Raw genomic sequence first — 19,765 nt, 5'->3', positions numbered from 1 at the left:
TTAAAATCAGTTGAAATCTGCATCCAGGAGAAGGAGATAAATTTTTAAATCTTTATGTATTGCTTTGTCTCCTTAACTTCAATTGGAATCACATACCAAACGTCTTATGCAATATTGGGAAAAATTAGGGCTTGAAAGGAAGGAATTATTTTCTAAATGTTCTTGTGTACTGCAGGTTTGGCTAACTTACAGGAGTTGTTGCTCTCAAAATTTCTGAAATAAGTGTTTAAGTGTAGCATGTGGCTGTCAAGGAGATGTCATGCAAATCAGAATCCTCTAGGTAATCTTTTGACACATTATGAAGTATTTATGTTGGCCTTGTAACAGAGTTTAGATCAGGGACACACAAGCTGTGGTCCCTAGACCTGATGTAGCTCACAAATAATTTAAAAACAACTCATAGAGATGGTGCAGGGAAATTTAGTGTGTTTGTGTCCAGCCTGGTCTTCTGGGTTTTACTTTTACTCAGATGTTAGCTTTCTATGCTGGCTCAGTGCTAAAGGACTTGTGGAGGAAGTTTTCATCAGAAAAGTCACTCTAGAGCAGAAGTTTTCAAATGTGCTCATATTGTGAGTTACATCTTGAGATGCAGCACCTCATGGCACCTTTTCTCCTATTCACAGTATTGTGGACTGCCTCTTCTCACGTGTGTGATCCTATAACATCCTTATGGCAATTACTGTAATTGTGCCCATAGCGACAGAGAGCTTAATACATTTTTAGCTGTCTTTTAATGAAATTTTGCAGTCAGCCTAGCCAGCTCTCTGCAGACCGTGAGTAAATGCTCAATAGACAATTCTTAAATGCATCCGATGAAGTGAGCTGTAGCTCACGAAAGCTTATGCTCTAATAAATTTGTTAGTCTCTAAGGTGCCACGGGTACTCCTTTTCTCTTTACGATATGATTCTAATTTTGATCCTGATGTTACTGCACAGTTTACGTTCATGCAGCTAAAAGGGAACCTATCTAGTAAGAGAGACAAAGGAGGAAGAAATAATTAAATCAATTTTCTTTGAATTAGTATTAGCAAAACTATAATGTTATGTTGACTTCTACATCTGGAAGATTCACTGAGTAATTTGAAGGACCTTTGAGTTGAGGTACATTGTCATCGGTACTTGGATTCAGTTTGGATATTGAGATTATTCCACTATTACCAACTTTTCCACCAAAAGAACAGTGGACCTGCTGTAAAAGTAGTATACATCACTTTTTGTTCATGGTACACATAGGCAAGCTTTCAGAAGATTACTGAATCCAAAAAATTCTTCATAGCTCACTGCTTAAGGTGCCCCCAATTTTTTAAAGTTCTAAAAATATTCTTATTTCTCAATATTACACTTTTATATTAAGCTTGTATCCAAAAAAGCATAAAGGGTTTGGCTGACTTTATTGAATGCAACAGTCTGTGTTAGGAGCTAGCATTTTTAAATAATGTACAGCAACACTACATACAAGTTAGGACAGAATACTGAAAGAATACTGGTCCTGTTGAAATTATGGGGAAGTTTTAGTTAGGCAGAATGAAACTATCTATTTTGAATTTATCCAGCAGAACTAGTGCATTTACTCTTGTGAAAAATACCATAGGATTTTTAAATAGTCACATGTGGTCAAGACCATCCTGCATCTCCTCTGAAAAGTGGCATCTCTCAAAGTACAGTGGCCTCTAACACGCACGATTTACTACTGACTCAGAGAGAAAAATGCTATTTATTGGATCATCAATCCTACTTTCTTTATGGTCAAAAAAGTAGCAGCCTTCTTATAGAACAGGTCTATACGATGCACATTTTAATAATCATTGTAAGCTAGAACTACTTTTAACTCCTGGTAGCTACATTCACTCTGTAGTGCTATGAGAAGGCAGTTGGATTCTGTTCTGATTTCTGAATCATCAGCAGAATTGAGTAAATTCTGGCTGAGAATCTTTTTTTTGGTAATGCTAAAGCCAGAAAAACACAACATTACTTCAAAATCCTGGCTTGAATGTCCAGGTTGGTAGTTAGGGAGGGAAAAAATATTGTTTTATTTGTAAATGGAACACAGTTGCTCTGGTAGCTATTGAGACAGTAAACGGGATGGTGGTTTTTAGAGTTATCAACAGAAGATCTGTACTTGAATTCACAATCTGTAAATTAAGGCTTTTAAAGGGACAACATACCCAAACAGGCCAGCTTCATCTCTGCTGAAGGACTTGTGATGGATGGAATGTCATCAATATAATGTGACAGTTGGCTGCTGGCTTACTATTTTAATTTATCTGGCAAGTGTGAATGTTGTGGGACTAAATAGAACAGGAATTATTTTAATTTGCATATTTTTCATGTTCCAGGTTATAAGAGAGGTTCAGTACTTACCAACCTCACAGACATGTTTTAAAGGCCAAAAAGAATAGTTTGTTTTTCTGATGAAAGACACAATAGAATTGCAAGAGTTTTCTTTAAAATATTCGTATGTTTGCAGGTCCCCTTTCATGTCCTAGTTTTAACACTGAAATGCTTGTTAAAGATATAATTGAGTAGGGTAGATTTGATTTAAATCAAATTGATTTAAATCCTGATTTAAATAACTAGTCAGGAAGACTCGATTTAATTATGGATTTTTACATAAAAGTGCATTCTTGTTGGTTGTTATAACCTTAATACCTATTCTTCACAACTCAGAGATGGACATAGGTTTCATTTTTAGAAAGTACACACTATATGTTTTTAAGTAATTTAATTTATTTTGAAAACTTTACAGATTAGTTTTACAGCTATATCAGAAAATGAATGATTGATTGTTTGGGTATTTCATTTACCAAAGGTAATTGAAGCAGATATTTCTGAAGTCATTGGGAGGTAAACTATCTCCAGTTCAACAGGTTAATCATTAATATTTGGAGGATTTTCTTGCCATGCTGTATTAGGAGGAGAACATCACCAGACAGACATTTAAATTGTTTTATTTAACTAAAACAGCAACATTATGTATTCTGGATTTTTTTTTCAACAGCAAATATATAATAAATATTTTAACAAAACAAGCATATGAATTTCTGAATTTAGTTAAACATTCAAGTTTTTTAAAATCAGGTTTGTTTTTGTTAAAATTGTTCTTTTTAATAAAATAGTTAAATGAAATATTTTAAAAACAAAAAATCAACTGTCAGCCAGGTCAACATGAGAAACTTAAAATATTGGCTTCTGCAGCTAACTGTCGTCTTCACCTTCATTTTCCTGTTTGTTCATAATCTGGAAAAGAAAAACAATCTTTTTCAGATCCCAAATGATTTCTCAATTTGGAATGAATTATTCCAAAGGAAGAAAATATTCTTTCTACAACAGCAGAAGAAGCTATTGCTGTTAAAAGTGAGATTATCACTTCAATAGTCTCTGAATCCAAGCACTTAAGTGACTTCCACCGGTTCACTTGTGTGACTTTCTTTAAAACATCATCAGCAAATATATATTTCTTGAATGGTTCACCCTTAGCTCTGAAGTTTATTATAGTTGGTATTATGGAGGGATGATTGCTGGATGTCCATGTCATAGACAACTCTTCTTTTTCAGTAGTTAAGGTTTGACCCTGGTACTGAAAATTGAGTATTGAGAATATTTGCAAGAAAATGAGCTGGAGATAGTGCTTGTCCCATTCATTTTTTAATGCTTGTAATTTAACTCTGTCATTGCATAGTTCTCTTTTTAAAATCTCACTCAGTTCCTTCCAAATTTCAACAGCGTCAGCAATAAAACAAAACCTGCATTTTGTTCAAGGCTACAGAAATAGGCTTCAGGGTACTCAGCATGTGTTCAACACTTCTCTTAAGCCCAATGTTGAGAACTTTGGCTGTGACAGTGCCATCTATTTTTTCATGATTTTGTTCACAAACTGTCATCAGATTAGACCAGTTCTTGATATAGTGCTCAAATCAGTCCACTACTGAGTTCCATTGCACATCTTGTGGGAGAGATAGCTTGGTTCCTCCCACTTTTTTTTCAGAGCAGCTGCTGCAAAGTGGTTGTTACGGAAGTATTTTGCAATTTCAACAACATTAGCCTTTATTTCTGAAGTCTTTGGCTAGGAGGTGCATCAAACAAGCACAGCAACCGTATTAGCTTGGGACTCTCTTCTAAATAATTTCTTCTCATCTTGGATACATTTGCAGCATTGTCTGTGACCAAGCTGCATATTAGACATTTGAATTATTTTTCAGGTTTTTTTTATAGCTTTTATTGCTACTTCTTGTAAGCATTCTGCTGTGTGTGCATTTCCTGATGTATCAATTGTTTCTGTAAGGAAGACATTCCCTTCTATTGTCACACAAGCACATACAACAGGATCATTGTGGACATCGCTCCACCTATCAAGACTCAGGTTAACAATTTTACCCTCTAGACCTTTTGCACACTGCTCAATTTCTCTTTCATACACTTTATCCAGCAATTTGCCTGCGACATCTGCTCTGTTGGGTGGACTGTATCCTGGTCTTAATGACTGAACCATCAAAGGAGAGTTTGTTGCATAAACAAATCAGACAATTTTTTCATCCATTACCTCTTTTTGTAGTCTGCTGGTTCTTATCACAAACTTATCTATGGTTGTTTCTGGATGATGGGGATTTTTTTTTCTTTTTGCTACAGGTGATATACTGTGGCTATGTGACATACATTATGTGACTGAAACACTATAATTGGCAGATAACTCTGAAACTATAGAAAATGGTGATGATCTTGAAGGTGGATAGTCTTCAGCATCCTCCTGTATGTTGAGGATGGATTCTCGTAAACAAAATAAGTCAGTGCAGTTATTTAATTATCATACTGTTCATTTAGTATTACTCATTGCATTCACTGACACTCAGTACTACTTTAAAGGTGAAATTGTAAAAGGAGATTTGCCTATTTCAGCTATTTATTTTTATCACAACTGCATCTAAAATGATAGTACCATAGAGTAACAACTATATTGTTTGCTCAAACATGAAAATTCAAGAATAGTCCAGAAGGAAGAGAGGCAGTCCTTAAGAAAGAAGTATGGAAAAAAAAAAAAAAGTTTACCAACCTGAAGATCCTGCATGTTCAGACATGTTCCTTTCATCATCTTCAACGCAGCTTCCTCCTGAGAAGGAACACTTCTAATGATGTTGTTTCATTTGGGCAACCAGGTCTTGCATTTCTTTGTTGCACTGTTTGCATGTTGCACACATGCCTGTCTTACCCACAAGTAGAAGAACTTCTTTCAAATATTCCCAAACTGGGCCTCTTTTATGGCCTGCTGTCATTATAGTTTTTCCCTCCTAGTGAGAGATTGGTGTGATAGATCTCAAATCAATGAAGGCTAGACTCAGAAAGACCTCAAGACTTCTAGAATATGCTGCTCAAACAGTTTCCGTTTTGTTTCTACTGCCTGTCCCTCCCTTCTCACATTTATCTCCAGACTTCTTCTCCTCGTCCAGATCTATTCCGCTCCCAACAATCTTCTATTCATTGAATTTTTTGAAACTTTGCACTTTTAGAGAGAGATAAGGGATTGACTCTGTGTACACAAATTTGCAGAGGGACAATAGAGTTGAGGTCTGTTATTTCTCACCTCTATATATTTATTTAAAAACTTTTTTGCTGTTAACAAGCATGTTATCTCTGGAGACACAAATCCACAGTTTGAGAACTTCAAAACTAAGCATCTCTGATGGTATCTTCTAAACGGAGCACTGAATCCTATTGGGTAGATAGAAAGATTAAGCTAAATAAGATGTACAGAAGCCCCTGGAACCCCATCAGATTGGGTCCCTAATCCATGAACTACTGAACTCATTTACAAAACTTTTCTTAAACATTACATGAGTATATTGTCTCATACTATAGAATTTGAATTTATAATCCCTATTCCATGATATATCTTTGAGCTATAATGTATCTTTAGATAGGTTTTTTTTTCCTCAAAAAGCATTTTATCAAAAAATCTGATTTTTATTTTTATTTTTTTAAATAATTGATTTTTATCCATCCTGTAATTGAGTCTGTCAGTTAATTTGTAAAATCCTATTTTACGACTCGGCCTCATTTTAGAAGGAAACCTGCACACACAATACAGTTTTAGGTGAATCAGACATAAAATTTTGCAGGCTGATGTTTCATAAAGTGGTCCAGTGACATGTATAGCTAAATTTTTTTGTTGAATTTTTTTCTAAGTGAGTGCTAGTTTCAATGACTAGTGTTGGGTTTTGTTGTACATTGTTTTGATTTTTAGAGTTATGGAGTTCTGTCCTTACTTGCTAGAATCACTGTCTTCTTCTGAATTGCTCTTTGTTAGAGGGGGGATATAGTCAGCACCAGGGGGTGGAAGATGATACGTGCAGATAAAAGCAGCAGCCATTTACTGTGTTAAGATGGGTAGCCTCAGAGAAGGGAGGAGGGAAGCTCTTGCCCCAGAAGAATCCTTCAGCTGGGTAAGAGGAAGTTGGAGTTGTATGCAACCAGAGTAGCAGCTTTTTTCTGAGAGGTGGCTGACTGCAGGAGAAATAAGAAGAGTGTTTCTAGATCAGGAACAGGCAAACTTTTTGGTCTGAGGGCCACATCAGGTTCCAGAAATTGTATGGAGGGCCGGTTAGAGGAGGCTGTGCCTTCGCAAACAGCCAGGCATGGCCGGGCCCCCACCTCCATCTCCCCCCTCCTCCCCCGGGACCGCTGCCCCATCCAACCACCCCTTCTCCTGTCCCCTGACTGCCCCCCGCTGCCCTATCCAATCCTCCCTCCTTCCTGACTCCCTTCCCTGTTCCCCGCCCTCTGACCGCCCCGAACTCCCCTGCCTTCTATCCAACACCGCTGCTCTCTGCCTCCTTACCACGCTGCCTGGAGCACGCGTGACTGGCGGCGCTACAGCTGTGCCGCCCGGCTGGAGCTAGCCACACACGTGTAGCACAGAGCATCGGGTCAGGCTGGGCTCTGCAGCGGCGCTGCTCCAGGACCTCACAGCCTCACCGCCCAGAGCATTGCACCAGCGGCACAGTGAGCTGAGGCTGTGGGGGAGGGGGAACAGCAGGAGAAGGGCCAGGGGCTAGACGCTCAGGAGCTCAGCCGCCAGGCAGGAGGGTCCTGCAGGCTGTAGTTTGCCCACCTCTGTTCTAGGTGCTCAGGGCTGGGCAACTGGCAATAAGGTCAGCACTAAGTGTTCACTGTCCTCCTTGTTTGAGCCACCCGCACTGAACTCCCCTTCTGGTAGCATCCTTTGACCTGCCTGCAGCAGGGGATATAGAGGGATTTAGAAGGCCTTTGTCTCCCCCTTACCCAGGCATTCACAGTGAAGGATTCATCACCTTTATTTTTTTTTTCTTGGTAAGAGATTAGAGGTCAAATGTTCACAATGACACTCATTACAGCTTTTGAATTCATTAGTGCTCCACTGTAGGCAAGAGAGACTATAGTGTGAAATACAAATTTTAAAATGATAGGTTGTGATAAAACCTTTGATAATGTCATTGTCCTCTTAAGTGTGGTGTCTTCAAGGTAAGCCTAACAGAGATACTCACCCTGCCTCCAATGAGCAGAAGCTGTGTGACTACGAGCCCAGAAACCTGATGGGAGGAATCTTGGGATCATCATGTTGTCTAATTTCTCTTTCATGGTGTATATATATAAGATATCTGAAGAAGAGTCACACAACGAAAACCTTAGGAAGTGGTGATATAGCTTGAACTTTACAGTGGAGATCACATGGGATGACTGTGCAGCATAAACTCTCCCCTCATGTTAGTTAAGTTCAAATGCTGTCAGGGGCATAGTGTTGAGGTGACATGGGGTTATGTTTCCTTCACAAATTCCTGTTGACAGCAATTCTTAGAATGGTATGTGAGCCAATAAAAATAACAGGAGGTACATAATTGAAGTGGATTTTTATATTTTAGCTGAACTGTAGAGCCTTAGAAGGTTGTGCCACTTTAACACCTTGGCACTCAACTGTCATTTTTGTCAAGACCAGCTCTTCCTGCCTAATGCAGGGTTTAATGTTAACAAACAAAACCCACCAACTTAGTGGTTTATGTCAATCACATACACTGATTTGACTTTTTATTGTTGACATTTTATAAACAGAGAAGAGAGATGAAGTGGTGTATTACGATACTTATGAAAGTATGGAAGCCATGCTTGAAAAAGAAGATATGGCAACATCTATACACTTACAAAGAGAAGAGCTGCAGAAGTTGCAACAGAAAATCCGCCAGCTGGAAGCAAGGCGTGGACGCATTTCAGCCAAGAAAGCCTACCTCAGAAACAAAAAGGTAATATTAAATTGTACAATTTTTCTCTAACAGAGACTTCCCCTTTTTAGTAAAACCAAAGAGGCCTCCAATCTTGGATGGGAGCCCACACAGGGAGACTCAACACTCAATAAACTGGGTTTCTTCAGGAACAGTAGCTGCACATAAGTGTTCTGGGATAAGGGATATAAGATTCCAAGTTTTTAATGCTTCTTAAAATTATGAAGGGATCCGTTATAGTTCCACAGTGAAGGCTGAGGAGTTTTGCAACAGTTCAACCTCGTTCTGTAACCCACAATTACAACACTTATTCTTTGAGCACATATTTCATTTTAGATAATTTATAAATCAGTCTGTTAAAAATGGGACCTTTAATAATTGTTTTAGTCTCTAGTAATCTTAATAATGGAAAAACACTCTTCAGACTTCCAATATAATCAAAATCTCCTGAAACCTTTTTTTTTAAGAAGTTTTTGTTAGAGTTAAAAATATTTATTTATTAGTGAGTTTGTTTATTTTGGTAGCTGCTGCTGTTCTTCACAACTGAAACTTTCTCTTTTAGTAGAAGTTAATGTTCTTCTACAGAGAATTCCACGAAGAATTGTCCTCTTAAAATAGCTGTTGTTCACTATTCAGTGGAACATAGTCAGCCCACAGTTAAGATGCCCTTCTCAAAATGGCTTCCATCTCTGGTTGTTCTCAGTGGGATGGGGACCACAGGCTGCCCTTAGCAAAGATGGTCACTATCTTCATTCACCTGCTGCTCAGTCATCCTCTCTGCTTTGTAACAGGATAGGGGGCCACCATCTTTCCTTTGGGCAGCTTGCTTTCAATCCCATTAGAAGTGTGCAAATTCACAATTTAGAGCACTGAAATAACTTTAACTCTGCCCTGTAGTGACACCATGCAATGTTACGTCTTAGGGCATTTCAGGGTTTGGATTCCCAGATTAGATTAAATTGATTTTTAAAGAAAAATTAGTTTTTTTTCCCCCCAATTCAAAACAAGTCAGAAGACTTAAGTAGAGAAGCAACAGTTTTTCATGGAAGTTTAATTTGTAATCAATATGTGAAGAGATTTAAGTTACAGTATGGATTATCTCTTTAATATTAATGATCTATCTTGAAAGATTAACAAATGTGATTCATACATAGAATTGTTGCAAATATGGGTTGTTTTCAAGTCATATGTTAGATTTTGGTAATGCACATTCATTCGTTTTTCTGAATGACTTGTTTGTAGTTCCCTTAAAGTCCATGCAATTTTATGAACATGCATTATTTGAGTGAATATATTAATGAAAATAAAACATCACAGAACTAGAAATAGTTTTGAGTTTTTTCGTCCATTGCTGTGTACTAAATTTGAAAAACAGCTGAAGAGTTAATACAGTCACCAAGCAGTTATCTTTATACTAGCTAACTTTATACTTTTTTTTTTTTCCTACTGCCTGCTTTTCAGTCACCACTGTCTCACCTATCTCGCTCAAGATTGCATGGGAAAGAACACAAACAGAAAAATAATGTACAGAAATTTTCCCTTGTTACTTAATCATGGGAAATAGTTCGGTCACCGAGTTCACATGTTTGGAATCTTGTTTTGGTGCCTTTTTAATGTGCCTTACTCTTCAGCCAGTAAAGAAAATACATGCAGAATAATTTGTATTTAAATTTGCAGGGTTGACCAAAGATTCTATTTTGATGCAGAAAGGAGAAGGGAATGTCAGGAATCCTGTGCCATTAGGCAGCAAGTTTTAGGGGAAAAAGATACTTCGGCAGTTCAGGATGAGTATCTAGGTCAAAACATTGTTTACTGTAGTTGCTCAAACTAATTTTAAATTCCATTACTGACCTCATCTCTGATTCCATGCCTGGTTAAACCTCCTAGTAATTATTTCAAAGAGAAAACATCCTGTGGCTTTGACTCTCATGTTAAGTAAGCACTATCGGTCTTGGAGTACCATTGAACTATTCTTGCCAGTGGTGGTATTAACATTTACCTGTAGTTCCATAGTTGTACAGAGTGCACAAGTCTGTAAGAAGATAAGGTCCCCATGCTGAGAAGTTAGTCTAAATTAAACATACAGAACAATACTACAGGATGTGGTGTGACAGTAGAATCGGATGGTCTGAAATGAGAACATTAGTGATTGAAGGCTAAGTGAAAAAAGTGAATTTTGAGGAGGTTACTTGGTTGATCTCTCCATTCTTGAGTCTCTCTCCTTTAAATTTATGATTGAGTTCCAGGGAGAATAGACTGTCACTTTTCAAAATACATTCCTATTCATTAAGAGCTTAATTTAGCAAAGCGTTTAAGTTTCTTTCCTCACTTGAGGCCTTAGAACCTATGCAGTTGCTGCCACCTCCTCCCCCTTCCTGCCCCAAACCACAGAAAACAAGCTGTATGTTAGATGGCATATGTCACAAGGTTCTGCTGTAGCAGGAACTTCAGAGCAATCTAATCTCTTGCTACAGTATAGATTTTTGGGTATTAGGGTTCTCTGTAGCCTGCTCCCTCTTTCGGGCTAAAATCCTGAATAGGAGAAGACTATCCTCTCTCACTAGCTCTCTCACTAGCTCCTGCTTGTGTTTTTTTTTTATTTTTATTTTATTTTTTTTTGCAGGAGATATAGCTAATCTAATCATCCAAGAAACTGAAAACCTCTCTCGGAAAAGTTAAAATATAATGATGTAATATAAATCTTTTTTATTCATAAAGTTCTGACATCAAAAATACAGAAACATAAAATGAAATGTAATGTACAATTGATAATACACATTGTACCTGACAATTGGTAATAATGAAAAATCTTTCTCAGAACTTGTACTTCATGTTCTTCTTCCTGTTTTGTTAACATTGTCAAATCATAGCACCATTGTAACAAACCTTATAAAGTAAGAAACTATTACAATTTAAAATCAATAAGGAAACACCTTATCTTTCATTAATAGTGGAGCTGCTACACAGTACATGGAGCATGTGTTTTGAGGCACTTTTTAGATGCCACTGAGGAAGAATTGCTTAGAGTAGGGTGAAAAAGTAACTAAAACGTATAGCTTGATAAAAACCTCATATCTTAAGTTGTCTACACCATCTTATCCGTGTAAAACTTAAATTAGTTTCACAGGTGGTCTTTTTTCTCCATAGTCAGTCATTTTTCCAGTGCTGTTACTTCTCCCTTCTCTCAATCCAGGTCAGGTAGTTCTTCATAAACTAGTTCTTAATAGGTAATGTAGTGTAAAAGGAGTTGTCTATTTTCCATTGTGCTTTAACATCAGCTCTGGATTCTGCCTGCAAATGTAGCTGTGTTGTTATCCCGCTGCTCTAACCCTAACCCTAACCCCTTGAGGAATTCCACCATGATTTCAACAATTTCCATCCCACCATCAACCTCAGCCTAGACCAATCCACACAAGCGGTCCATTTCCTGGACACTATTGTACTAATAAGTGATGGTCACATAAACACCACCCTATACCGGAAACCTATTAATTGATATACTTACTTACATGCTTCCAGCTTCCATCCAGGACACACCGCATGTTCCATTGTCCACAGCCACGCTCTAAGCTACAACTGCATTTGCTCCAATCCCTCAGACAGAGATCTTGTAAGAGTTTGTCTCTATCAAGCATTCTTAAAACTATAGTACCCACCTGCTGAAGTGAAAAAACAGATCCAGAAGAGTACCCAGAGGTCATCTGCTACAGGACAGGACAGGCCCAACAAAGATAATAACAGAACACCACTAGCTGTCACCTTCAGCCCCCAACTAAAACCTCTCCAGCGCATCATCAAAGATTTACAACCTATCCTGAAAAATGATCCCTCACTCTCACAGATCTTGGGAGACAGACCAGTCCTCGCTTACAGACAACCCCCCAACCTGAAGCAAATACTCTCCAGCAACCACACACCACACAACAAAAACACAAACCCAGGAACCTATCCTTGCAACAAAGCCCGATGCCAACTCTGTCCACTTATTTATTCAAATGACACCATTCTAGGACATAATCACATTAGCCACGCCATCAGGGGCTCGTTCATCTGCACATCTACCAATGTGATATATGCCATCATGTGCCAGCAATGCCCCCTGCCATGTACGTTGGCCAAACCAGACAGTCTCTACGCAAAAGAATAAATGGACACAAAACTGACATCAGGAATCATAACATTCAAAAACCGGTATGAGAACACTCAGCCTCTCTGGCCACTCAGCAAAAGACTTAAGGGTGGCAATTTTGCAACAGAAAAGCTTCAAAAACAGACTCCAGCGAGAAACTGCTGAGCTTGAATTAATATGTAAACTAGATACCATTAACTTGGGTTTGAATAGAGACTGGTAGTGGCTAGATCATTACACATATTGAATCTATGTTAAGTATCCTCATACCTTCTTGTCAACTGTCTAAATGGGCCATCTTGATTATCACTACAAAAGTTCTTTTTTTTCCTCCTGCTGATAATAGCTCATCTTAACTAATTAGCCTCTCACAGTTTGTATGGCAACTTCCAACTTATCTGTATTTATATCTATATTTTCTTCTTACTATATGTTCCATTCTATGCATCCGATGAAGTAGGCTGTAGCCCATGAAAGCTTATGCTCTAATAAATTTGTTAGTATCTAAGGTTCCACAAGTACTCCTGTTCTTTTTTTAGTATAGGATTAGTTATTCTTCGATTAGTGTCCATATGGCTGTTCCACATCAGGTGCGCATTTGCCTCTTGAGCCCTTAATTGGAGATTTTCAGTTAGCAGTGTATGTTTGGCCTGTGCATGCTCCCTGTCCATCTTTGTGCTGGGTATCAAGGTCATATTAGGTATGCATGGGCAAACTGCCCCCTGTTCCTTCTCAACTATCTTGGCCTGAGACAGAGCCATAGCGTGTCTGCCTTGAGTGTGCTTTGGCTTTTTTTCTAATATTAGTTTTTATAGTTAGTTGTTTGTTTTACTCCTCTTTCCCCTCAGAGAGATTTGATTTCCCTCCCACCTCCACCAGGGCATCCCTGGCTCTCCAGGTTTCAAATGTTGCTTCTTCTGCCAAGAGGAAAAACAAAAAGATTAAACTCAGACTGCTGACGATGGCCAGCTTCTGAGTCAAGTCAGGAAACACCCCTACCCCATACCTGTTCCAGACAGATCTAGCACCCCTTCTACCTCAGCACAGGCTTCCCCTAAGAAAGGGAAGACTTCCAAAAAGAGGAGTGCAGACTCTTACCTGAAGGAGAGAGCTCTGAAAAGGTCCAGGTCCCCAGGGAGATCTGTGGTCTCTGAAACCTCAACCTTTCAACTCAACCCCATGCGGTTGAACTGAAGGACTCCTCCACCCGTACTGGTCAGGCTGTAAAGTCCCAGAGCACAAAGTAGAGAGACATCTCCAATAGGGCCTTGGTACTCTCTACCAGCAAGGAGAGCAAGCATAGACACTAGGGGCTGGTGATATTGAGTTCACTCAGCTGTCGATACCTGTGTGTTCAGCCCAGCCATTGGTACCCATGCATGCAGAACTCTTGGCACCAAGCAATCAGTGGTGCCACCCACCATTGGCTTTGGTTACTGTGTTGGTACCAATGCCCTACTTGATAGCACAGGAGTTAAGATCTACTAAGGACCTCTCAATAACAACCAGAGTTCCCACTCCTCATGGGTGCTGATCATCTCTTGGTACTGAGACCCTGATCTACAGACTACTGTCTTCCAGTACTGCAGGATTCTCTACCATTTTTGGTAGGTGCTCCCTCTTTGGATCAGACAAAGGAGAATAAGAGAGACTTTCAGTTGGTCTCCTCTATTTCTGTTCAGACCTATTCAGCATATCCCTTCAACAACCCATTCTCTGAAAAATATAGGGAAGATCCAGGTCATTATCAAGGATGGTGGCCCCTCATGTCACTCCTACTTCTGTATGCCCCCTCACCCCCAATGTCCATACTTGGACCTCTGAACTGCCTATCAACAATTTGCCAGACCACAGGTATTGTTGCATAGGAAGGCCAGAGTTGTACAGCCCTCTCCTACCTAGTCAGCCCTCCCATAGCAGATGTTTGAGGTTCAGGAAGCTAGAGTAGATAATGAGATCACCCCTCAAACATCTGCTTATGCCTTTGCCATTGCCACTATCCATGGCTGATGGTTTTTTACAATTTCAAGACCTCATAAAGAAGGTAGCTGACACTCTTCAAATTCCTCTTGAATGGGTCAGTGATTCACAGCACAAACCATTGGATATCTTGTAGTCAGTAACCCCTCCAGGGTGGCATTACCCATCAATGAGGCACTTGTAAATCTGGCTAAGCTTGGTGGCAGACACTTGCCACTGTTCCAGCCATGTGGAAATAGGCAAATAAAAAGTACTATGTTCTCCCTATGGATTCTGATTTCTTCTTCTCCCACCCTCCACCTAACTCCCAGATGGTGGATGTGGTAAAAAAGTGGAGTAGGGAGCACTTCTCTAAGTCTACTCCATATAATAAGGACCAGAAAAGGCAAGATCTCTTTGGGTGAAAGGCCTCTTTGTCAGCAACCCTGCATTTCAGGATGGCGAATTGTCAGGTGGTCATGGCCAAATATAATTTTACACATAACAGATTCACAGTTTTTATTGAACTTCTGCCACAAGAACATAGGGAGCAATTCCAGTCCATCATCTGAGGGCCACTTTGTGGCCAGAACTGCCTGTCAAGCATGCTGGTGTGCTGCAGATGCTGCTGCCAGATCCATCTCCACAGCAGTGTTTATGACCAGGGTATCATGGCTCCATATAATGGGGTTTCTGAAAGAAGTTCAGATTGCTGTGGAGGATCTCGCCTTTGGTTGTAAACTGTTCTTGGAAACCATGGATGAGTCCTTGTGCACTCTAAAGGATTTTAGGGCTGCTTTATGATCCCTGGGTATACATACACCTACAAATAAGAAACAGTTTAGTAGATCACAAACTTCCCAGAGATCACATCCCATTCAGTGTTCAAGGTGCCATGGATTCACCAAACCCCCTGCTAGAAAGAGACATAGATATCAGAGAAAGAGGTCTGCACGACTACCCTCCATGACAACCCAGCCATTTTGAAGCAACAGTTTTAAGGGATTGGTTGATGGTTCAAATCCTCCTGCATCCCTGGATTTACAGCTGCGCCCATGAGCCCACCTTCCCCATTTTGGAGATCACCTTGCCTATTTCCAACATATTTGGAGGTGGATCACTACAGACAAGTGACTCATAGAGGTCATAACATCGAGTTATACCACTCCATCCCCCTTCCTTATCATTCAGAGACCCCTCTCATGACTTTTTATTGAGACAAGAAGTGAACTCTCTCCTCAGATTAGGAGCAACATAGCTGGTTCCTCCCCCTCACAAGGGCAACATTGTTTCCTCTAATTTTTCCCATCCATGTGCAGAATGAATTTTGTTATGTGCACCAAATTATTGAGGTAATGTGTGGATGTGCACCACCAGTAGAAACAAAAAACATAGATATAATATACATATAAAAAAAGTTACCGTAGGGATAATTACTTCAGCCAGGACAGGTTAGGCATTTTAGAACTCACTACTCAAAGAATTAAATTTAATCGTAAGAGAGAAATAAAAATTATGAAATGCATAGACCAGTCAAAAAACTCAAATAACAGCACGTTGAAAGAATAAAATTACAGAGAATATATGTGCATTGCAGGAAGTGTCAAGAAGTAACAACAATAATAATACAAGTTTGTGTAGGGAGGTGAATGTGAAAGACGGAGATGCACATTGTGTGAGACAGATGCGTTGCCCCTTGAAGTATGTTGCCCTTTTAAGTAGATCACCACTGAAAGCAACCACAGCAGCAGCCACCAGCACATCTTGAGGTCATGTGATTTTAAAGCTGGGGAACTGAGGCATGGAGAATAAGGACAAAATTGACCATTGTCCACTAATTTTAGGTGCTCAGTTTGAGACATCTAGGACCTGATTTTTTTTTTTCAGAATATTTGGCATCATATAGGATTTTATATGCTTGAAGCAGCGTGCCCGTTGACCTCAATTGCAGTTCAGTGCTTAACACTTCTGCAAATCAAGCCCCAGAGGTTCTCCCCTCTCTCCCAGCCTCTTGCCCTCTTCTTCCTTAGGATGTTTCCTTCTCCTCCATATTGCCTGGATTCCAGCAAGTGGAATATTTGAGATCAAAGAAGACACGGCCACCATATTCTGTTCTAGTGTCCAGTGGCTCCTGGCAGTTAGGAGGAACAATTGCAGGAAAGGCCTTGCTTAATATGGCTGTCACAGAGCTCTATGGGGGAGGAGCATGCTTAGTGGAGGTGAAATATTTAAAAAGTTTTGTAAATCCCCCATAACCTCTACTGAGCTCCTACAAAAGGTGATGTTCAGAGACTTATAACTTGGCCAAATTTGGTGTGGATTTTCATGGTGACAGGCAAAGATCTCTCTGTTCCCAGGTGATTTCTCCCCTCCCCTGGGACAAATATGAAGTCCCAGCTCCAATGTGTGAGTGCTCTAGATCAAGGTCTCACAAGAAATTTTTTGGTGGTCTTGGAGTGCGGCCACCAATTCTTCTTGGTGGCCACTCTGACAATTTTTCCTAAAATACTTAGTTAACTTCAGGAAAAACAAATAAATATGCACACATATATGTCCAAATTTTAATTTACGTATGTAGCTTTTTATTGTAGACGCAATAATAAAAATAATGTTCAGTTGTCTTTATTCTTTACTGGATCTAAACAGAATAGAAACAAATAATGTATTTTGCATGTACTTGTGTTTTTTGTTGTTTGTTTATTTTTGGTTGCTTTTATTAAGGACTTGCTAGCTAGTAAGTCTGTTTCTATGAAAAGTGATATTTATATGTTAACACTGCTTTGTCCCTCCAATCATCGCCTGGGAAGCTGTGGCCGCACAAAAAACCATGGTGGCCGCATTTGAGAAATGCTGCTCTACGGGTTCTAAATGAAACCAGTAGTAAGATTCATTGTTTTGCCAGTTTTGCATGCTTTTCCCTAACCTCATTCTTGACAATGACTGAACCATTTTTGCTGAAATTTTCCCAGAACTTCAGGTAGACACCTGGTATTGAAAATTTCAACCTGAATGATTAAATTCATAGATTCCAAAGACAGAAGGGACCATTGTGATAATCTATTCTGACCTGCCGTGTAACACAGGCAATAGAACTTCCCCAGAATAATTTATTTTGAGCTAGAGCATGTCTTAAAAAAATCCAGTCCTGATTTAAAAATTTCCAGTGATGTAGAATTTACCACAGCTCTTGATTAAATTGGTTAATTACACTCACTGTTAAAATTTGGCAAAGTTATAAGCAACTGAAAACTGGATCTTTTAATGGAAAGTGTTAGGCAAACTTAATATAGGTAGTGTGGCCATCTCTACCTATAACAACACTGTTACGGAGTACAAACCCATGCAAGACAATTTTTTTAATGCATTGTATTTAAATATGAATGCAAAGTACAATGGAAGTTACAAAAACAACATATGTGTTCATTTCTGCTACTGTTAATCAAGTAGTTTTATCAAGTGACAAAGGTTGAAAGGGTTGACCAGATTTTTGTTAGAAAAAGTGAAGATAATTTGTAAACTTGAGGGTTTTCTGTTTTTTTTGGTTTGTTTTTGTTCTTAAGAAATAGAAGCACAATTTGATATCACTGTAGAAATTAGCCCACTGATTTAAAGAGAGAGAACCTGTTACTAAAGAATCCATAAAAAAAAGCCTGCTCTTTGCAGCTATTCCCATATGCTTTCTGAAACAAAGCCGTAAAATGCAAATAGCATGCATCTCTAGCTAAGTCTGCATGATCTTTCAAATGTCTAATTTCTAAATTAAAGAGCATCAGAACAAGACTTTGATTTCTTACATTGATACCATCCTTTATTTTCACATCTTAACTTTAAGCATTCCTATTTTAATTAGCATATAATCAGCACTTCTTACAACCAAAGAAAGGGCAACTATACTAAAAATAAAAGTTAAACATTTAGTCGTCTTTTCATGTTTGTGTCTCTTATCTTAGACCTTGAATTTCTCTCTCTCTCTCTCTCTCTCTCTTTTCAAGGCTTTAATTAAGTTTAATAACTTTTAAAATTGGGGTAAAGGGAAGTGGATAATTTGTAAATTCAGTCCTGCTCAAGTAACATCAGAGCAACATTCTAATGAGCATCTCAAATTTTAAAGGTTTTATTTTAATAGTTCCAAATCAGAGTTTTTATTTAGATATAAAAAATAAAAGAAATAGAGACCTAAAATATTAGACTGGGTCATTTCTTGATTACTAGAAAGTGAGCTCACTATAGGTTTTGTGCTAATTGTTTACTTGCCTGACTCATTAGAAACATCTTTCATTTTTGTTTCAAATTTTTCTTTATTGTCAACTCTTATGTGAAACTCCTTTTTTGGTATATTTGTCTGAGGAATTATCTGTAAGTATAGTAACCTTTGTCATTTTATTTCTCTGATTTCTCTTTTCTCCCCACTATATTAGTCACAATTTAAAATATATTAGCTTAGAAATGCAGTACCTTGCCCAAAAAGTTACAATAATCTTTTAATCAAGGTAATAGGATAAGAGAGAGAACAAAACAGAGATAAACTAACATTAAAAAAGTCTCAGCTTTTATCACATTCTAAATTTATTATTGTAGTCTGCAAAGTTTAGTTTCTAGGAAGCTTTTGCTGCCTACTGCCTTTATTATCAGGCAGTTCGTGATCAATGAAATGATTAAAAATTGAAAATGTTAGTATTTACCAATAGCAATTGCTATAGCTAAAGTTGAGAAGGGTATGCCATTATAAACCTACATTCTTCTTTGAGTATTGCCTGCATGCATTTCCATGTGGGTGTCTGTTCTTTGAAATTTTCCTGATAACATTGCTAGTTGAGGCTGGATACAAACTCTGCCTACCTCTGTGCCCACCACTATCCCCACTGGTCCTGTTTAAGGAGAATGTAGCATTTTTCCTTTATTTCTATTGTAAAGGATTTCTCTTTCTTCTTAAAGTTCAAGAGTTACTGTTAGGCTTCTGTTGTATTTTTGGTCTCCATTAGACATTTTGATTTCTTTGTTTTCTTGACTTAATTGAGCCTTCCTATCACTACTATAGGTGTCTGTTGATTTATGGCTGAGGTCAAATCAAGTGTCTTTGATGATGCTTGCGATGGTGCCTTGTCTGTAATGGATGAGCATACCCATTGCCCCTCCACTCTTAAGGAGGGGCATGCTTGTAATCAGTGCTCCATATGGAGCATAATCCAACTGAAGTTTGGCCAAGTTTACAATATTGTGAGAACTTCCTGTAACTAATGTGAGATAACTGTGTGTGTGTGTAATGTAACGCAGTAAGTGTAATGGCTAAAGAGCCAGTTTTTCATCAGTTCTTTAAATTAGACATGTCAGAAATGACTCTTAGAAAATAAGGTGGAAGTGCAGAAGTGTAGATACAATAGCATCCATGTTCTGTGTACAGTCACCAGTTGCACATTGAAATTAGGAATTTGCA

General features: G+C 38.6%; 1 protein-coding gene across 2 annotated transcripts in view; it reads left to right on the top strand.

The window, feature by feature from the left end:
- The window catches only part of JMY (junction mediating and regulatory protein, p53 cofactor), a 143,039-nt gene that overhangs the window by 82,912 nt on the left and 40,362 nt on the right, over nucleotides 1-19,765 (top strand). For both annotated transcript variants that reach the window (XM_038401940.2, XM_043514636.1), the window contains exon 6: nucleotides 8,077-8,264. In XM_038401940.2, the coding sequence (XP_038257868.1) occupies nucleotides 8,077-8,264 (188 nt within the window). The remainder of the gene's footprint in view (nucleotides 1-8,076; nucleotides 8,265-19,765) is intronic.

This window comes from Dermochelys coriacea, chromosome 5 (assembly GCF_009764565.3).
Source record: "Dermochelys coriacea isolate rDerCor1 chromosome 5, rDerCor1.pri.v4, whole genome shotgun sequence".
Classification (NCBI taxonomy): domain Eukaryota; kingdom Metazoa; phylum Chordata; order Testudines; family Dermochelyidae; genus Dermochelys; species Dermochelys coriacea.
Note: the sequence above shows the minus strand (reverse complement) of the source record. Positions and strands in the feature narration are given on the sequence as shown.